This window comes from Somniosus microcephalus, unplaced genomic scaffold (assembly GCF_052327205.1).
Source record: "Somniosus microcephalus isolate GS21.2 unplaced genomic scaffold, FLI_Smic_1.0 unresolved_chr3, whole genome shotgun sequence".
Taxonomy (NCBI): Eukaryota; Metazoa; Chordata; class Chondrichthyes; order Squaliformes; family Somniosidae; genus Somniosus; species Somniosus microcephalus.
In genome coordinates, this window is record NW_028225181.1 from 66122324 (window position 1) to 66144186 (window position 21863).

General features: G+C 45.1%; 1 protein-coding gene across 1 annotated transcript; it reads left to right on the forward strand.

The window, feature by feature from the left end:
• Positions 1–15453: 15453 nt before the first annotated feature.
• On the forward strand, positions 15454–18381 carry LOC147091817 (uncharacterized). Its single transcript, XM_085976569.1, has one exon. The coding sequence runs from the start codon at positions 16263–16265 to the stop codon at positions 17085–17087; it is 825 nt and encodes a 274-aa protein (XP_085832695.1). The 5' UTR covers positions 15454–16262; the 3' UTR covers positions 17088–18381.
• The last annotated feature ends 3482 nt before the right edge of the window (positions 18382–21863 follow it).

The following is a 21863-nucleotide window of genomic DNA, read 5'->3' on the forward strand; positions in this document are numbered from 1 at the left end:
GAAGACCTTGTTAAAATGTAGATAAATTACAATTACTGCATTACTGTTGTCTGCTTTCTCTGTTACCGCTTCAAAAAATTCAATTAGGTTGGACAAGCAAAGCTTTCGCTGTTGAAATCAAAGCTGACTCTTCATTTTTATAGTTTCCATTTCTAGATGTTCTTCTATATTCTCCTTTGGTAGGGATTTCATTATTTTTCCTACCACCGATGTTAAGCATGCCTGGCCTAATGTTCCCTGGACATGTTCTATATCCCTTCTTAATATAACTAGTACTTTAGCGATAAACCAGTGCTCTGGCACTACAACTTTCTCTAACGAATTGCTAATTATGTGTAGTAAATCCTCTGATATTTATTTCCTAGATTCTTTTAAAATACGTGGATGTAATCCATCTGGACCAGCGGTTTTTTCTCTTTGATTTTGATCAGTTTAGTATATCTCCTCGATTTAATTTGAATACCGGTAACTCATTACTAATCTGATCATCAGATGTCATCTCCACCTATTCTATCTCCCTAGTAAATAATGAAGCAAAGTTATTATGTAATACTTCTACCATCTCTCTATTGCTGCCTTTGGTTTTATCCTGTCCTTTTCTTTGTGGCCCGATTCCCATCACAACCTCCCTTTTTTTATTCATGTGCCTGTAAAATATTTTACTTTTTTTTAATATTCCTTGATAATTTAATTTCATAGTTCCTCTTTGTCTTCCTAACTTATTGACTGCTTTCCTAATCCCTTCATATTACCCCATCCATCCACTCCTCTGCTGTCCAGGTACTTAATGTATGCCTCTTTCCTTAACCTCAATTTTTCCCTTATGGCGTTATTCATCCACAGTGTCTCAATAGTGTTTAGTTTGTTCTTGGTTATTAGCAGAATATATTTTTCCTGCACTTTGTGGAACACTGTCTTAAATCTTTCCCATTGCTGTTCTGCCTCATTGGTTGACAATAGTGTTGCCCGTTTTATTTTCCCAAGTGCTATTCTTAGCCTCTCTAAATCAGCTTTTCTCCAATCTGTTACCCTGACCTCCTTAATTAATATCTTATAGCGTCTTATATTATGTCCACTATTGCTTGGATTTTCCCGTACCTTTACTTCTCTTATCTGCTCTGGTTCATTCCCCGTTACTATATCCAATAGTGAATCATCCCTTGTTGGGTTTTTACAAATAGGCTTATAAAGGATTCCTGTAAATATTGTAGGAACTCCATTCCCTTATGCCCTTTATCTACATCTTCTGTTAAATTACTATCTGGGAAGTTGAAATACCCCATGATTATTCTTTTATGTATTTTTACTAATTTCCCTAATTTGCCTGCATAGTTCTTCCTCCACTTTCCTTCCACTATTATGTAATGTATAGACTACACCTGTTAGTGTGATTAATCCTATATTATCTTTTCTCTCTATATATACATGTGGATTCGATTTCTATCTTGCTGACAGCTGCATCACGTATATTTCTGCCATTATTTTATCCTGAATAATACAGCTACTCCACCTCCCCTTATACACTCTGTCCCTTTTCTAAATATGTTATAACCTGCAATGTTTAATTCATAGTCCTGATTTTTCTGTAGCCATGTCTCAGTGAAATTAAAAAGGAAATTATGAAAGCAAAGAGAGGGCATGAAAAATACAGGGAAGTTAAAGATATTTTATGAATACATAAAGAGCAGGAGGATAGCGAAGGAAAGTATAGGGGCTATTAGAGACCCCAAAACGTAACTCTGCGTGGAGCCAGAAGACGGGCGTATGGTTCTTGAGGACTAATTTGCGACAGAAAAGAGGGACAATGCAAACATTACAGTTAAAGAGGAAGAGTGTGAAATATTTGTTGGGATAAGCATAGAGAGAGGGGAAGTCTTAAGAGGTTTAGCATTTTTGAAAGTAGATAAATTGCCAGACCCAGATGAAATGTATTCAAGGCTGGTTGGAGAGGCTAGGGAAGGTCATGTTGAGTAAGTTGATTGAATTTTTTAGGAGGTAACGATGAGGATCGATGAGGTTAGTGCATTTGATTCAGTCTACATAGATATTAGCAAGGCCTCGGACAAGGTCCCAAATGACAGGTTGGCCATAAAAGTAAAAGACAATGGGATCCTAGGGAAAGTGGCAAGTTAGACCCAAAGTTGGATCAATGGCAGGAAGCAAAGGGTAGTGGGTGTTTTTGTGACTGGAAGGCTGCTTCCAGTGGGGTTCTGCAGGGCTCAGTACAAGGTCCCTTGCTTTTTGTGGTATCCATCAGTGGTTTAGACTTCAATGAAGAGGGCATGATTAAGAAGTTTGCAGCTCAACAAAAAAATGCTGTGTGCTTGATAGTGATGCAGATAGCTGTAGACAGCAGGAAGATATCAATGGACTGGTGAGGTGGGCAGAAAACTGTCAGATATAATTCAATCCAGAGAAGTGGGGAGGGCTAACAACGCAAGGGAATACACTATAAATGGTAGGATACTGAGTAAATAAGAGTAACAGAGTGATCTTGGAGTGAATGTCCACAGATCCCTGAAGGCAGGAGGACTGGTTGATAAGATGGATAATAAGGCATACGGGATACTTGTGTTTATTAGCCGAGGCATAGAATATAAGAGTAGAGAGGTTATGCTAGAACTGTATAAAACACTAGTTAGGCCACAGCTAGACAACTGGGCACAGTTCTAGTAACCACTTTACAGGAAAGATGTGATTGCACCCGAGAGATTTCAGAGGAAATTTATGAGGATGTTGCCAGGAGTAGCTAAATTTGTCTACGAGGAATGATTGGATGGACTGCGATTGTTTTCTTTGGAATAGAGGAGGCTGAGGGGATCCTGAATTCAGGTAAATAAAATTATGAGGGGCCATAAGAACATAAGAACATAAGAAATAGGAGCAGGAGGAGGCCAATGGGCCCCTCGAGCCTGCTCCGCCATTCAATAAGATCATGGCTGATCTGATCCTAACCGCCAATCCATTATCACAGAACCATCTCCTGAATCTAACAAAATTAAACACACGAAATAGTAGCAGGATCAGGCTACACGGCCCCTGGGCCCGCTCTGCTACCCACAGGGCCATGATCGATCCGAACCTAGACTCATGTCCAAATTCCTGCCCGCTCCCCATCACCCTTAATTCCCTTTACTTCTAGGAAACTGTCTATTTCTGTTTTAAATTTATGTAATGATGTAGCTTCTACAGCTTTTTGGGGCAGCATATTCCATGGACCTACCACCCTCTGCGTGAAGTAGTTCCTCCTCATCTCAGTTTTGAAAGAGCAGCCCCTTATTCTAAGACTATGCCCCCTAGTTCTAGTTTCACCCATCATCGGGAACATCCTCCCTGCATCCACCCGATCCAACCCCTTCACAATCTTATATGTTTCAAGAAGATCGCCTCTCATTCTTCTGAACTCCAATGAGTAGAGTCCCAATCTACTCAACCTCTCCTCATATGTCCATCCCCTCATCCCCGGGATTAACCGAGTGAACCTTCTTTGTACTGACTCGAGAGCAAGTATGTCCTTTCTTAAGTATGGACACCAAAACTGTACGCAGTATTCCAGGTGCGGTCTCACCAATACCTTGTACAACTGAAGCAATACCTCCCTATTTTTATATTCTATCCCCCTAGCAATGAAAGCCAACATTCCATTGGCCTTCTTAATCACTTGCTGCACCTGCATACTAACCTTTTGAGTTTCGTGCACCAGGACCCCCAGGTCCCTTTGTACTTCTGTACTTTCAAGTTTCTTGCCATTAAGATAATAACTTGCTCTACGATTTTCCTGCCAAAGTGCATAACCTCATACTTTCCAGTATTGTATTCCATCTTCCAAATCTCTGCCCACTTACTTAGCCTGTCTATGTCCCCTTGCAGGTTTTTTATGTCCTCCTCACTCACTACTTTCCCTCCCATCTTAGTATCATCTGCAAACTTTGATATGTTACACTCGGTCCCCTCCTCCAAATCGTTAATATGGATTGTAAAGAGTTGGGGACCCAGCACTGACCCCTGCGGAACACCACTAGTTACTGATTGCCTGTCTGAGAATGAACCATTTATCCCAACTCTCTGCCTTCTGTTAGATAGCCAATCCTCTATCCATGCCAGAATATTACCCCCAATCCCGTGATTATTTATCTTAGGCAATAATCTTTTGTGTGGCACCTTGTCAAATACCTCTTGGAAGTCTAAATACACTACATCCACTGGCTCCCCTTTATCCACCCTATATGTTACTTCTTCAAAGAACTCCAGCAAATTTGTCAAACATGACTTCCTCTTCATAACACCATGCTGAATTTGTCCTATTAAATTATGATTATCCAAATGTCCTGTTACTGTCTCCTTAATAATGGACTCCAAAATTTAACTATCACAGATGTTGGGCTAACTGGTCTATAGTTTCCAGCCTTCTGTCCACTGCCCTTTTTAAATAAGGGTGTTACATTAGCAGTTTTCCAGTCTGCCGGGACCTTTGCCGAGTCCAGGGAGTTTTGGAAAATTATTACCAATGCATCCACAATCCCTACCGGCACTTCCCTCAAGACCCTAGGATGTAAGCCATCAGGTCCAGGTGATTTATCCGCCTTGAGTCCCATTATTTTACCGAGTACCACTTCCTTAGTGATTTTGATCGTGTTTAGCTCCTCCCCCCTTTAGCCCCCTGTTTGTCCAGTGTTGGGATACTCTTAGTGTCTTCTACTGTAAAGACTGATATAAAATATTCATTCAGTGTTTTTGCCATCTCCACATTTCCCACCATTAATTTCCCAGTCTCATCCTCTAAGGGACCAACATTTACTTTAGCCACCCTTTTTCTTTTGATATAAGTATAAAAACTCTTACTATCTGTTTTTATATTTTTTGCTAATTTACTTTCATAATCTATCTTCCCTTTCTTACTCAATCTTTTTGTTATTATTTGCTATCTTTTAAAGTTTTCCCAATCCTCTATCCTCCCACTAGATTTGGCTACCTTATACGCCCTTGTTTTTAGTTGAGTACTATCCTTAATTTCTTTACTTAGCCACGGATGGCTGTCTTTTCTTTTACACTCTTTTCTTCTCAGTGGAATATATATTTTTTGGAAGTTGTAAAATAACTCCCTAAAAGTACACCACTGATCATGTATCGTCTTACCCTTTAATCTATTTTCCCAATCCACTCTACTCAATTCCGCTCTCATACCTTCATAGGCTCCTTTATTCAAGCTTAGCACACTTGTTTGAGATCCAACCTTCTCAAACTCTAATTGAATATGAAGATAGAGTGGATAGGAAGCACCTATTTCCCTTAGCAGAGAGATCAATAACCAGGGGGCATATAATTATCATAATTTGTAGAAGGATGAGAGGGGAGTTTTGGAGAAATGATTTCACCCAGCGGGTGGTGGGGTCTGAAACGCAGTGCCTGACAGGGTGGTAGAGGCAGAAATCCTCAACACATTAAAAAGTAGTTGGATTTGTACTTAAGGTGCCATAACCTGCAGGGCTACAGATCTAAAGCTGGAAAATGGGATTAAGATGGATAGCTCTTTTTCGACTGGCGCAGACACAATGGGCCGAATAGCCTCCTTCTGTCCCATAAATTTCTCCGATTCTATAATTCTATGGCCTAGAAATTGGGTTGGGGCGCCAAAGTGGCGCAAAAGTCGCCTGAGCGCAGGATTTAGCGCAGCGATCGGAGTAATACCGATCGCCAGATATTCAGTTTCAGTGCCCCTCGAGGGAGATGGGGTGAGGCTCGACGCACACCGTGTCCCTCTTAGGGCACTGAAACTGATTATCGCAGCGCAATGTGCTGCAGCGCCACACGCTGCGGCACGGCATGCTGCGGTACTGCAGGCCTTCCTCCCACTGTTAAGGGGGAGGTGCCTGCAACAGCGCGATCCCCGCTCACGAGTGCCGGCAAATGAGCCCGGCACCAAGGAGAAGTGCCGGGCTCTCGGGAAACAGCCGCAAATGCCACGGGGTGGGGCGTTAGGAGGCCGGGGACGGAGGTGCTGGCAGGTGGCCGCCGAAAAAGTGGCCGCCCTGCAACTCCACCTTAACTTGCGCTGCTGCCGGCACAGTAAGGCCCTGTGAACCGGGCGCGGGTAGCGAATGGTGCAACTGCGGTGTTCGCTACCAAATATCGCAAACGGGGCGCAAATGGGGTGCTGCGCACACCGATGATGTCTTCCATGGCAGCGCAGCGCAACAGGCTAACGCCACCATTAGCGCCACTCCTGAATATCGCGGGAGGTGCAGCCAGTGGAGCTACAGCCACTACCTGCCTCTTTAGGCGCTAACAGGTGGCGCTACTCACCCAATTTCTCCCTCTATGATTCTTAACCTTCGCTACTGTAAAAAAGAACAATCTCCGCTTCTCAGTCTCTCCATGCAACTAAAGTCCCAGATCCCTGTTACCATTCAGGTAAATCTCCTTTACACCTTCTCTGATCCTTGACATGCTTGCTAAGTGTGCTGGACACAATACTCAGCTGGGGCCTAGCCACTGATTTATAAAAAGGTTAGCATTTCTTCCTCGATTTTGTTAATCTGTGTCTCTGTATGGAAGGTCAAGAACTGCGTATGTTTTTTTAACATTCGCTGCAACTTCTGCCACCTTCAAACAATTATGTACATAAACCCCAGGTCTGTCTCACTTTAACAATGGACCGTTTAGCTTATATTGCCTCTGCTCAAACTTCCTACCAAAATGTTTCACATCACACATTTCTGTGTTAAATTGCATCTGCCATGCATCTGCCCATCTCACCAGTCTGCCTGTGTCCCCCTGAAGTCTGTTACTGTAATCTGCAAACTTTGAAATGATGTGCTGTTTACCCAAGTCCATGGCATTGATGTATATGTAAAGAGCAATGGTCCCAAAGTCGACCACTTGGGAACATCTCTGTATTTTTCCCTCCAGTCTGAAAAACAGCCGTTTACCACTGCTCTCTGCTTCCTGTCTCTGAGCTAATTTTAGCGTCATGTTGCCATTGCCCCTTTAATCCCAAGTGACTCAAGTTTGATATTATTTGGTACTTTATCAAACGCCTTGTGAAAAGATAGGGAAATTGGAAAGTAGAGGCAGAAGCAATCATAAAATCATAGAATTGGTGAACAAGTTGTATTGACAATTTGTTTAGTGAAGCATGACATGCGCACGGATCATAAATACAAATTTAATTGAATCTAATTGTATAAATCAAGGTCAAATATGGATGGCAGTGCAGGCAGTGTGCCGCAACTGTTACATTTGGGAGTTTGTGGAGAGAATTATGATCCAGGACAACCATATTTGCAATAAGTGCCTGCATCGTGAGGAAGTTGAGCTCAGAGTTTTTAAGCTGGAGTCTGAGGTGCAGACATTGTGGGGATTCAGGGGTGGGTACAGTTACCTGGACACTTTGACACAGGAGGCAATCACACCCTTTAGGTTAGGTAGTGGTACAGTTATGGTTAGTGATCAGGGACAGGAGGGTGTGACTACAACTCAGGCAGGATTAGGGAACCCCAGGTTCAGTGCTGGAGGAGCAGCAGCTTTTGCCCTTGTCCAACAGGTGTGAGGTTCTTGCTGCCTGTGTGGATGTGGGAATAGCCTGCAGGATTGATCAGGAAACGGACCATGGCAGCATGGAACAGGAGGCCATTCAAGTGAGGGAGTGAAAGGGAATGTTGTTGTGGTAGGGGACAAGATATTCAGAGGGAAAGATACTGTTTTCTGCAAATGCGACCGAGATCTGAAGGTTGTGTTGCCTGCCCGGTGCCTGGGCTAAAGCCATCTCCTCGCAGCTGGAGAAGAACTTGGAGTGGGAGGGGGAGAATCCAGTTGTTGTGGTCCACATAGGAAACAACAACACAGGTAGAACTAGGATTAAGCTTCTGCTGAGAGATTTGGAGGAGCTAGTTTACAGATTAAAGAAGCAGAACCTCAAAGGTAATAAACTCGGGACTGTTACCCGAGTCTCGCGCAAATTGGCATAGGAAAAACAGGTCAGAGCTTTAAATGTGTGGCTCAAAGAATAGTGTGGGAGGAAGGGGTTTCAGTTCATGGGGCACTGGCACCAGTACTGGGGAAAGAGGGAGCTGTTCCGGTGAGACGGGCTCCACTTAAACCATGCTGGGACCAGTGTCCTGGTGAACCGAATAACTAGGGTAGTAGACAGGGCTTTGAGCTAATGAAGCCTGAGGATTAGGAGGATTTTAGAACTCAGCAAAGGAGGACCAAGAAATTGATCAAGAAATGGAAAATGGAATATGAGAGTAAACTGGCAAAAGACATAAAAACAGACTGCAAATCTTTAAAGTTATGTAACCAGCAAAAGATATGTGAAAGTAAATGCGGGTCCTTTGCAGGCTGAGACAGGAGTATTTTAATGGGGTATAAGGCAATGGCATATAAATTAAGCAAGTACTTTGTGTCCCTCTTCACAAAAGAAGATCCAAAAAACTTCCCGGAAATAATGGAGAACCAAGGGGCTAGCGACAATGAGGAACTGAAAGAAATTAGTCTCAGTGAAAAAGTAGTACTGGACAAATTAATGGGACTGAAAGCCGATAAACCACCTCGACCTGATGGCCTACATCCTAGGCTTTGGCCAAGAGGTGGCTATAGAGAGAGTGGATGCAATGTTTGTCCGTTTCCAAAATTCCATAGATTCGAGAACAGTTCCCACGGATTGGGTTGTAGAAAATGTAACCCCACTGCTTAAGAATGGAGGGAGAGGGAAAACGGGGAATTACAGAGCAGTTAGCCTGACATCAGGTCTAGAAAATACTGGAATCTATTTTTATGGACGTGGTAACATGGCATTTAGAAAACAGTAATACGATTGGGCACAGTCAATACAGATTTATGAAAGGGAAATCGTGTTTGACAAATCTATAAGAGTTTTATAAGATTGTAAATAACAGAATAGGTAAGGGGCAACCTGTGGATATGGAATGTTTGGATATTCAGAAGGCATTCAATAAGGTGCCACACAAGAGGTAATAAAACAAAATTAGGGCTAATGGGGTTGGGGTAATACACTAGCATGGATTGAGGATTGGTTAACGGACAGAAAACAGAGTAGGAATAAACGGGTTGGCAGGCTGTAATTGGTGGTGTACCGCAAGGATCAGTGCTTGGGCATCAGGTATTCACAATCTACGTCAAAGTTTTGGATATGGGACGAAATGTAATATATGTAAGTCTGCTGATGGTACAAAGCTGGTTGGGAATGTAAGTTGTGAGGAGGATGCAAGGAGGCTTCAAGGGGATATAGACTGGCTAAGTGCGTCGGTAAAAACATGGCAATTGGAATATAAGGTGGAAAAAATGTGACGCTATCCATTTTGTAGGACAAATAGAAAAGCAGATTATTATTAAATGGTGAGAGATTGGGAAATGTTGGTGTTCAGATGGGCCTGGGTGTGTTTGTACACGGATCACTGAAAGTTAACATGCAGGTATAGCAATCAATTAGGAAAGCAAATGGCATATCGGCCTTTATTACAAGAGGATTTGAGTATAAGAGTAAAGACGTCTTACCACACTTATATATGGCCCTGTTGAGACCACACCTGGAGTATTCTGCACAGTTTTGGTCTCCTTACCTAAGGAAGGGTATACGTGCCACAAAGGGAGAGCAACGAAGCTCCAACGGACAGGTTCCTGAGATGGGGGATTGTCCTATGAGGAGACTTTGAGTTGTCTAGGCCAATAGACTCTAGAGTTTAAGAGAATGCGAGGTGATTCACTGAAACATACAAAATTCTTGCAGGCCTTGACAGGGTAGATGCAGTCAGGATGTTTCCCTTGGCTGGGGAGTCTAGAAACAGACGGCACAGTCTTAGAATGAGGGATCTGCAATTTAGGACTGAGATGAAGAGAAATTTCTTCACTCAGAGGGTGGTGAAACTTTGGAATTGTGTACCCCAGAGAGCTGTGGAGGCTCAGTCGTTGAATATATTCAAGACAGAGATCGCTAGATTTTTGAATATTAGGGGAAGAAAGGGATATGAGGATAGTGCAGGAAAGTGGAGATAAGGTAGAAGATCAAACCTGATTGTATTGAATGGAAGAGCTGGTTCCAAGGGCCAAGTGGCCTACTGCTGCTCCTATTTCTTATGTTCCTATGTTCTTATGTTTCATGTAGTTTTGACATGGTAACAGGATATTTATCTCGTTGGTTAATATTTTAAGCACTTTGCTTTGATTCCTTGGCGTCAAACCTTTGCTCGTTGTATTTATTCTTCCCATCTGTAAAGAGCCATTACAGGTTTGGCTGGCTGAGGTCAATTTTTAGAAACATCCTGTTTTTCTTGTTCTCGATTCAGTTGTACAGAATGCCCTGGGAATGAAATTCCTGGATTGAGGCGGGAGCAGTGCAATGAAGACGGCTCTGGGAATGAAATTCCTGGACTGAGGTGGGAGCAGACTAACCTAGCCGGCCATGGGAATCAAATTCCTGGACTGAGTCGGGAGCAGTGCAATTTAGGCAGCCCTGGAAATAATATTCCAAGATTGATGTGGAGCAGTGCAATCGAGGCAGCCCTGGGAATTATATTCCTGGCATGAGGCGAGAGCAGTGTAATCTGGACGGCCATGGGAATGAAATTCCTGGATTTAGGCGGGAGCAATATAATCTGGGCGCCCCTGGAATTGAAATTGCTGAACTGAGGCGGGGGCAGTATAATGTAAGCGGTCCTGGGAATGAAATTCCTGGACTGAGCAGGGAGCAGTGTAAACTAGGCTTCCCTGGGAATGAACTTCCTGTACTGAGCAGGGAGCAGTGTAAACTAGGCTTCCCTGGGAATGAACTTCCTGTACTGAGGCGGCAGCAGTGTAAGCAAGATGGACCTGGCAATGGAATTCATGGAGTGAGGCGGGAGCTTTGTAACCTAAGCGGTACTGGGAATGAAATGCCTGGACTGAGGTGAGATCAGTGTAATCTAGGCGGACCTGAGAATGAAATTCATAGACTAAGGTGGGAGCAGTGTCAACTAGGCGGCCCTAGCAATGAATTTCCTGCACTGAGTCGGGACCAGTGTCTTGTAGGCAGTCCCATCATTCCATCACTTGGATAATCTCTACAATTATGCCGTTTAGTAATATATATTTATTTTGAAGGTTTTTAGCCTAATGATCTGAGATGGGATAAATCAGAGATCAAGATTGGGACAATCCATTTTTTTTCTTATTTTATTCCTCCCTTTTTTCAGACGTCTCTCGACTTTTGTTCTCAGTTAAAGTGCAATACAGGAATATAACTTCCTTTTGCTCTGTTCTGTCCCCAGAATTTTCTGGCCTCCTGAAATACCCTCTAATCATTCAGTTCCGGACAGTTTCTCGTTTCCCACCATCTCCAGTTCTGCAATAGTGGCACTGCTTCTGATGGTTATAATAGGATTATAAGGATAATTTACTTTCTCACCAAATATTTATTCTGCCAGATTTCAATACATTTATTTCCAATCTTTGTTATGAATTTACAATCGGTTCCCATGCCTGTCTGACACAGTCCAGTGAATCCCCGGAGTGCATTGCGCACAAGTATTCTATTCCTAGTACTGGTGAGAGTGATTGATCCTCTGGGGATTGCAACCAGAATCAAGTCCACTGCACCACATGTGTCTCAGCTGCACGGGGGGTGGGAAGGAAAAAGAATGGAAGAGCAATAGTGGTAGGAGTTTCCATAGTTAGGGGAGTTGACAAGTGTTTCTGCGGCCATAAACGTGACTACAGGATGGTAGGTTGCCTTCTTGATGCCATCGTGAAGGATATCACTGAGCGGCTGCAGAACAATTTGTTGAGGGAGGGTGAACAGCCAGAGGTCGTTGGCCATATCGGTACCAATTACACAGGCAGAAAGAGGGATGAGATTCCCCAGGCAGATTTTTAGGAGGTAGGAGAGAGATTAAAAAGCAGGACCATAAAGCTAGTCAACTCCAGATTATTACCGGTGCCATGTGCTAGTGAGTACAGGAGTAGGAGGTTAGAACAGATGAATGCGTGGCTGGAGAGATTATGCAGGAGGGAAGGCTTTAGATTCCTGTGGCATTGGGACAATTCCTGAGGAAAGTGTGACCTGTACAAGCCGGATGGGATAAAACTCAACAGAGCCGGGACCAATTTTCTCACACGGCAGTGCACTAGTGCTGTTGGGGAGGGAATAAAGTAGCTTGGCAGGGGGATGGGCACCATCACATAGGAGTAGAAAAAAGGAATAAGGTGCATAAAAGAGTGAGTGTGTTGGATAGTTCTTGTGAACATAGTATTACTGGAGGCGGAAGTAGTTCCATATTAGATAGGAGCAGACTCAGGAAGACTACGCAACATCCAATAATGGGTTTAGAACGCATGTACGTAAACACACACAGTGTGGTGAACAAGATTGGTGAGATACAGGCACAATTAGCAGTGTGGCAATGTGGTATTGTGGCTTAATAACTGTGAGGACTAGGCACTTAATGGTCAAGGGTAAAAAGTGCTCAGAAACGATAGGGAAGGAAAAAAAGCGAGGCGGGGTGGCAGTGCTGCTTAAGGAAGACATTGTAGTTTTGGAAAGGGAGAAAGTTCTTGAGGGGACAAGTACAGAATCCATTTGTTTAGAGTTGAGGAGCTCGAATGGTATGATCACGCTATTGGGGCTATTCTACAGTCCTCCAAACAGCGGGAGGCAGGTAGAGGAGCAAATCTGCAGGAAATCGCAGAGATATGCAAGAGCTATAGAGTGGTGATACGGGGGGACTTTACTTACCCAAATCTCGATTTGGATAATGCAAGGATAAAGGCAAAGGAGGGGGAGGAATTTCTGAAATGTGTTCTGGCGAATTTCATTGACCAGTATGTTCTTAGCCCAATTATGAATGAGGCAATGCTGAATCTGGTGCTGTGGAATGAGGTGGGCCAAGTCGACCAAGTGCCTGTGGGAAAACACTTGAGGACGATTGATCATTATATCATCAGATTTGAACGAGCAATGGAGAGGTGCAAAGAGCCACCTAGAGTGGATCTTCTAAACTGGAATAGGGCTAACTTTAACGGGATGTGAAGGCATCGAGACAGGGTAAAATGGAACCAAAGACTGACAGGAAAAACTACAGCGAAACAATTGGTGATCTTTAAGGTGGAGATGTTCCAATTAAAGGCTAGGTATATTCCAACAAGAGAGAAGGGTAAGAGAACCAAAGCAAGGCTCCTTCGATGACAAGGGCGATAGAGAAGATGATTAAACATAAAAGAGCTTTTATGATGAATATCAGGCGAATTCTTCAAGGGAGAGCCAAATTAAATACGTTAATTTGAGATGGAAGGTGAAGATGAAAATAAGGTTGGCAAAGAGAGATTATGAGAGTAGAATGGCAAGTAACATAAGAGGGAACCCAAAAATCTTCTACCAGCTAATAAACAGTAAGCGGGTACAATTAGAAGGGGTGGGCCTATTAGTGACGAAGAAGGTGAGGATTGATGAAAGGAATGCAATGGATGTTGTCTACATGGATTTTAGGAAGGCGTTTGACAAAGCATCACTTAGGAGGCTGATTAATAAAATGGAGGGTCATGGAATAGTGGACAGTTGCAGCTTGGATAAGGAATTGGCTTACAGACAGGAAACAATGAGTTCTGGTAAATGGCTGTTTTTCAGACTTGAGGATGGTAGACAGGTTATGCAGAATTTTTATAAAATGCTGGTTAGGCCACAACTGCAGAATTACGCCCAGTTCTGGTCATCACACTTTAGGAAGAATGTGAAGGCACTTGAGAGGGTGCAGAGAAGATTTACCAGAATGCTTTCGGGTATGGGGGATCTTAGCAACAAGGACAGGTTGGAGAAGCTGGATGTGTTTCATTAGAGAAAAGGAGGTTGAGGGGTGATTTGATAAATGTGTACAAGATATTGGCAGGTTTGGATAGGCTAGATGGGGAACGGCTGTTCCCACCAGTGCATGGTGCATGGACTGGTGTACACAGATTTAAGGTTTTGGTCAGGAGATACAGGGAGGACATGAGGAGAAACGTTTTTATGCAGTAAGTGGTGAGGACATGGAACTAGTTTCCGATGGAAGTGGTGGAATCAGAGAAACTCAATGTTTTCAACGGGAGATTGAATCGGCACTTGACAGAAATAAACTTGAAGGTCTACGGGGATAGAGCGGGGGAATGGGACTGACTAGATTGCTCTACAGAGAGCCGGCACAGACTCGATGGGCCAAATGCCCTTCCCCTATGCCGTTATGACTCTATGATTCTATGACACTATGTTTTACTGTTCTTGTCATTTACTCCACTGCCCCAGCTGCTGTCAGTATACCTGGTAAGTCTCTGTACCCAGCTATTAATTATATAATCGATGTTTCACTGAATTACTGTTCTTGTCATTTACTCCCCCAGTCCCCCCCAGCCCCCCGCATTGGTATTCCTGGCAAGTGTCTGTATTAATTCTGTAAATAATGTTTAACACTATTTCTCTCGTTGTCTTTCCCCAGCCCATCCAAGCTGCTGTTGGCTATTGATACTGAAAGTGATACGGTGTTACCAAGATTCAAATTTGCTATATTCAACTCAGGCAATAATATTGGAGGAGACTCTTTATTTAACGAATTTCAGTCTGTTTTCTCCACCGAACATTTGTAACAGATCAGAAGAATGTTGCCTTGGTTTACGACATTTTCCACCTAATGGCGAAAGGTCATCGACCTGAAACGTTCATTCTCTTTCTCTCTCCACAAATGTCTGACCCGCTGAGTATTTCCAGCATTTTCTATTTTTGTTTCAGATTTCCAGCATCCGCAATATTTTGCTTTTGTGTTCACTTAATGGTCGGTATGTTTACTTACACAGAGTCACAGGAACAAACCCTGGCAGATCACATCAACATCTTCAAATGTCTGAAATATCCGCTAATCATTCAGTTCCAGTCAGTTTCCCACCATCTCCAGTTCTGCATTAGTGACACTGCTTCTGATGGTTCGAATAGGATTACAAACATAATTTACATTCTCGCAAAATGTTCATTCAGCCAGTTTCAATATGTTTATTTCAGATTTACAGTGTCCGTCGAATTTTGCTTTTGTTTTCACCTAATGCTCGGTGTAGGTAGTTACACAGAATCACAGGAACAAATCCTAGCAGATGTCATACACATGCTATCTATTTCCAATCTCTGTTTTGAATTTATAATTGCATACCATGCCCGTCTGGCACAGTTTACTGGATCGGTCAGTGAGACCCAGAATGATTCTCCGTTACCTCTTGCTGTACTTCAAGATAAACAATTCCAGATTAGTAACTGAATTACTGAGGATAAGGAAATCCTTTGCCATCTTCGCATCTACTATTCACTGCAAAAGTTGCAAACCATCAGGTGACAAAGTACAAGGTTAAATCTCTTTCATTTCTGTTCAGATACTTTACAAACACATTCGGTGATAAGTTGCTTTTGTGGTTAATTCATTGATTCCATGCTAATAAATGCACTTAATGAGACATTGCCTGTTCAATTATAACTATTTATTTTAATTCAGAGTCCACTCTTTGCAATGTTATTTTGAAAATCTTCAATTCAATCATCTAAAATTTGTGCATTTTTAAAAAATGCAGAAAACTCAATCTTTAACACATTTCTTACAGCCCAGTTATCTTTTTAACTGCAGTCATTTGGATTTATTATCTTAGCATCTGTACATTTTAAATAAAAATGCGTGTAATTATTGCATGTCACGGTTGCAGTTTCTGTATTTTGCTGTTGCATTCATCTTCAGTTGGAAACATAATGGCTATTCTAATCAGGAGCCGGAATGCAAGTGGGATTTCCCCCTCCCTAACACAGGGGGACAGAAGCGAATTGCACCGCTCCAAATGCTGATTGATCCCGGGACACGAAGGCTTTTGGACAGTTTCTGGTCCTTTCTGTCTCTGGTACCCCTAGTAATACTTTTGTCTGCTGAGCTAAATGTAGATCGATTGATCTCTCATTGATCAAACATCTGTAACTTTCCTGATGTATGTATTTATTCCCATTTCATTTCTTGATTCCACAATGTATTCCCAATTATTCTTAAATTAAACCCTGTATTCAGCCCCAGAGGTAATTTAATTAGATTATATCATTGAATGTCGATTATAAGTTGCAGATTTCACCCCGAATTACAACAAACTGCTGTTTTTGCTCCCAGCCTGATGTATAATTTCTCTGTTTAACTTCCTTCCTCACAGTTAATTTAGTGACGATTGTGATCCTGTCTCGGGGAAAGTGTGGTCTCTCCAAATGTGTCACACGCTACTTGGTGGCTATGGCAGCGGCGGATCTACTGGTCATCATCCTCGACCTGATATTAAGGCACATTCCGATTGTTTATAGGGAACAGTTTAGCTTTGTGGCGTCCATCCCCGTGTGTAATATCCATGGCGTCCTGCTTTTTGCAGCCACAGACTGTTCGGTCTGGTTCACCGTCACTTTCACCTTTGATCGATATGTTGCCATTTGTTGCCAGAAGATGAAAACAACATATTGCACCGAGAAAACAGCGGCTGTGGTTCTGGGAACAGTGACTGTGCTGGGCTGTTTAAAGAACATCATCTGGTATTTTATGTTAATGTATAAATATGCGCTTGTGAACTACCCCTGGTTTTGCTTTATAATAATCGATGTTTGGTATTCACCGATTTGGGTTGCAATCGAGTTCCTTCATCACATTCTAAATCCGGGGATCCCATTTGTGGTGATTCTGCTGCTCAATGCTCTCACTGTCAGACACATTTTAGTGTCTGGCAGAGCCCGCAGGAGACTCCGGGGTCCCAGAAGTGGGGAGGGTCCCAGAGACCAAGAGATGGAGAGCCGCAGGAAGTCCATCATTTTACTGCTTGTTATCTCGGGCAATTTCATCCTGTTATGGGCAGTGTTTATGGTGTATTCTATATGGTACCGGATGTGGGAATTGGGGTATAGATCTGTACGTCTACCTGTTTATGTACAAGAAATGGGATTCATGCTCCAGTTGCTGAGTTGCTGCACAAATACTGCGATTTATGCCATGACCCAGACTAAGTTCAGAGAGCAGTTGAAGAATGTGGGGAAATATCCCTTTACTCTGATTGTAAAATTCATTAAAGGATGAGAAAAAGTGGGTAATTTGTAGCCTGAGAGATTCCTAGGCCTGATATTTTGGCAAGCCGTGCTCCCCCATCAGGGGGCCCAGTGATCTGGGACATTAACATGCTCACTCACACACTGTCTGCACTGGGCTCCCTGTGATGGGCGCTGTCATCTGGCAGGCCCCATCTGGAAAGGCACCAGTGCCCTTGACAAAGATAGCCAACACCAACGCACCGCCTGAAGCAGCGCAACTCCCGCCTGCACCAAGATGGCGGCCGCCTTGCCCTAGACAAAAATGGTGGCGCTGCTCAATGAACAATGTAGCGGGACATCGTCCCCCCCGCCCTGTACAAAGATGGTGGCTGTCGGGGCCTATACCCAGCTGGCGCATTGACGCCATTGATGTTTTCGCTTCACGGAAGCGATGCCAAGTGTGTGACAGCATCCGCAGGGCACAGCAGCTGGAGCTTTACTTAACTTGGGAGTGAGCAGCGAGAGGAAGTGTCCCGGCTCGGGCCTGTGCAACCTGCATGAGGCCGAGCAGCCCAGCACCAGGCAGCGTGTCCACCCAACCACCCACTGCTAGCTCACTGCCTGCCGGTCGCTCTCCACATATAGAATAGGCAGGACCTCCATGCTGTCCTTATAATTCGATATAAACCTTTAAAACCTATTTATTTATCTATCTATTTATATCTCTTTATAAATCTATGTACCATTTTATAACACTTTATAAACTTTTATAATCCTTTATTAATCACAGGTTAGTTACAGAGTCAAGCTCATCTACACTGTCCAATCAAACACTCCTAGGGCAGGTACAGCACGGGTGAGACACAGAGTAAAGTGCCCTCGACACCATCCCATCAAACACTCCCAGGGCAAGTACAGCACGGGTTAGACACAGAGTAAAGTGCCCTCGACACCATCCCATCAAACACTCCTATCGCATGTACAGCCCATGCTAGATACAGATTAAAGCTCCCTCTGCACACTCCCATCTAACACTTCCAGGAACTGTACAGCACGGGTTAGATACAGAGTAAAGCTCCCTCTACGCTGACCCATCAACACTCCAAGAGCAGTTACTTCACGGGCTATATACTGAGTGTGGTAAACCACTGTTATTGTTGTTCACCTTTGTTGTTGTTGTTGCACACTGTTGTATCTATGCATGCCTCAGCTGGCTCCGCCCCTGGCTCCACCCACATGCCCAGGTATAAAGGTGACTGCTCTGCAGCCACCTGCCTTCTTGGAAACCAGTCAACCACGAGAGGCATGCTCTGTTCCTTGTTAATAAAAGCCTTTTAATTACTCTCCTAACTCTCCGTATTTTATGAGCAATTGATAACGCATCAATTTTATTAAAAAAAACAAAATGTCGGCACCAAATGCTGAGCAGCAGGCGCTGCAGCAAATGACGGCACCAAACGCTGAGCAGCAGGCGCTGCTGCATACCCTCAGACCAACATGCCTGGACCTAGACCCTCAAGAGGCGGGTTCATCTACCAAGTTCGCACAATAGCTGCGTTGCTTCGAAGCTTACCTGGAAGCCTCAGCCGTGACACTAGATGGAAACAAACTAAAAATCCTGGCCTCCAAGGTGGGCCACCAAGTCTACACGCTCATCCAGGACACGACTACCTACGCGGCGGCTATCGATCTGCTAAAAGGACAATACACACGCCCGGTGAATACGGTTTATGCCAGACACCTCCTGAGATCCCGCAAACAGCAGTCCGGGGAATCGGTGGAGGCAATCCTACGGGCACTACAGATACTCGGCCGAGCCTGCGATTGGAAAGAGTTATCGGCCGCGACACACGCGGAGGGACTTATCCGAGATGAGTTCGTTGCGAGCCTCAAATCCGACTACTCCCGGCAGAGACTGTTGGAGAAGGGCGAAATCGACCTGAAGAAGGCAGTGTCCCTCGGGCTCTCGCCAGATGCGACCCACCGGAATATGGACGCATTCTCCCCTAACCGCTCCGCACCGTGAACGGTGCAACCTTGGGTCATGGGACCACCACCCCCGGCACCAACTGCTGCAGCGATGTCCAAGGGCCCGAAATGTTACTTTTGTGGCCAGGCAAAACACCCCAGAGCACGCTGCCCGGCGAAAAACGCTACCTGCTCTGGCTGCGGGAAGATAGGACACTACGTCAGCGCCTGCAATGGTAAAACCGCTAACGCCAGCAACGCCGCGTGTGAACCGTGGGGGCAGCCATCTTGTCTGCCATCTTGGACACCTCCAGCCGCATGGGGATCAGGATCATGGGCGCAGCCATTTTGTCCGCCATCTTGGACGCCTCCAACTCCAATCGCGGGTGACCCGGACCCAACCACCGCCTCGTCTGGTGACCACAGTGACTCGCTCGACCATACGCTGGCCTCCGTGACGCTGGGCCAATCTCTCCCTCACCAACTGTCCAGGTCCATGATGGACATTATGTTAAACGGCCGCGCCACTACCTGACTTTTCGACAGCGGGAGCATGGAGAGCTTTATCCACCCCAATATGGTGCGCAGTTACTCTCTCCCGGCCCTGCCAACGCGCCATCGGATCTCTATGGCTTCCAAATCCCATTCAGCAGACGTCGGTGGCTATTGTGTAGTGACCCTTTCAGTAAGGGGCACAGAATACAAAAATTTTAAACTTCTTGCCCTGCCCCATCTCTGCGCTGCCGTTCTACTGGAGTTGGATTTTCAGTGCCACCTTAAAAGTGTCACATTAGCGTACGACGGACCCCTCCCCCCACTCACAGTCTGCAGCCAGCAGCTTTTAAATCGCCCGCCATGCACCATTTGCAGCCTCTCCACGCTTAAGCTCCCCCCCCCTTGTTCGCTAACCTCACCCGCGACTGTAATCCCATCGCTACCAAAAGCAGGTGGTACAGTGCCGGGGATAGGAGCTTCATTAAATCCGAAGTAGCAAGACTCCTGAAGGAAGGGATTATTGAGGGTAGCACTAGCCCATGGCGAGCACAAGTGGTGGCAGTGAAGACTGGCAAAAAACAGGGCCTAGTTATTGACTACAGCCAGACGATCAATCGCTGCAACCAGTTAGATGCATACCCACTCCCCCGCATATCTGACATGGTCAATCAGATAGCACAATACCGGGTGTTCTCGACGATTGATCTGAAGTCGGCATACTACCAGCTCCCCATCAGGGCTGAGGACCGCCAGTACACAGCTTTTGAAGCTGACGGTCATCTCTACCAGTTCCTCCGAGTCCCCTTCGGCGTCACCAACGGGGTTTCGGTCTTCCAAAGGGAGATGGACCGAATGGTTTACCAGAACGCGCTGCAGGCCACCTTCCCCTATCTAGGCAACGTCACCATCTGCGGCCACGACCAGCAGGACCATGACGTTAACCTAGAGAAATTCCTCCGTACGGCCCAGCGGCTGAATCTAACATACAACAAGGATAAATGTATGTTTCGCACCACGCGCCTCGCCATTCTTGGCTGCATAGTGGAGAACGGAGTCATCGGCCCCGACCCCGACAGAATGTGCCCCCTTATGGAGCTCCCCCTCCCCCACTGCCAAAAAGCACTGAAGAGATGCCTAGGGTTTTTCTCTTACTATGCTCAGTGGGTGCCCAACTATGCGGACAAAGCCAGACCCCTCATCAAGTCCACCTCCTTCCCCCTGAAAGCAGAGGCATGTGCAGCCTTCACTCTCATAAAAAGAGATATTGCGAAGGCCACAATGCACGCAGTGGATGAGTCCATCCCTTTCCAAGTGGAGAGCGACGCATCCGACTTCGCCCTAGCTGCAACCCTTAACCAGGTGGGGAGACCCGTATCCTTTTTCTCAAGGACCCTCCAGGGCCCCGAGATTCGACACTCCTCTGTCGAAAAGGAGGTCCAGGCCATTGTGGAAGCGGTGCGACATTGTAGGCATTACCTGGCCGGAAAACGATTTACCCTGCTCACTGACCAGCGTTCAGTAGCTTTTATGTTTAATAATAAGCAGAGGGGCAAAATAAAGAACGACAAGATCTTGAGGTGGAGAATTGAACTCTGCACCTACAATTACGATATCTTGTACCGGCCCGGGAAACTCAATGAGCCCCCAGATGCCCTATCACGTGGTACATGCGCCAACGCGCAGGTTGATAGACTGCAGACCCTTCACAATGACCTCTGCCACCCGGGGGTCACCAGGTTCTTCCATTTCATCAAATCCCGTAACCTGCCCATCTCCATCGAGGAGGTCAGGACCATGACCAGGAACTGCCAAATCTGTGCCGGGTGCAAACCGCATTTTTACAGGCCAGACAGAGCAAGCCTGATCAAGGCCACTCGCCCCTTCGAGCGCCTGAGCATCGATTTTAAAGGGCCCCTCACCTCCTCTGACCGCAACGTATACTTCCTCAACATAATTGATGAGTACTCCCGTTTCCCGTTTGCCATCCCTTGCCCAGACATGACCAGTACCACGGTCATTAAATGTCTGAATGACCTTTTCGCCTTGTTCGGCTTCCCTAGCTATATCCACAGCGACCGGGGCTCATCCTTTATGAGCGACGAACTCCATCATTACCTGCTCACGAGAGGTATTGCTACAAGCAGAACCACCAGCTACAACCCCCGGGGGAACGGCCAGGTGGAAAGAGAGAACACGACGGTTTGGAAGGCTGTCCTCTTAAACTTAAGATCTAAGGGCCTTCTGATCTCTCGCTGGCAGGAGGTCCTCCCTGCGGCGCTCCACTCCATTCGGTCACTGCTTTGTACGGCCACCAATGCCAACCCCCATGAAAAAATGTTCACTGTCCCCAGGAAGTCCACAT

Excerpts from the sequence above, each read along its gene's own strand:
- LOC147091817 (XM_085976569.1), top strand. The coding sequence starts at position 16,263 with ATGGCAGCGGCGGATCTACTGGTCATCATCCTCGACCTGATATTAAGG.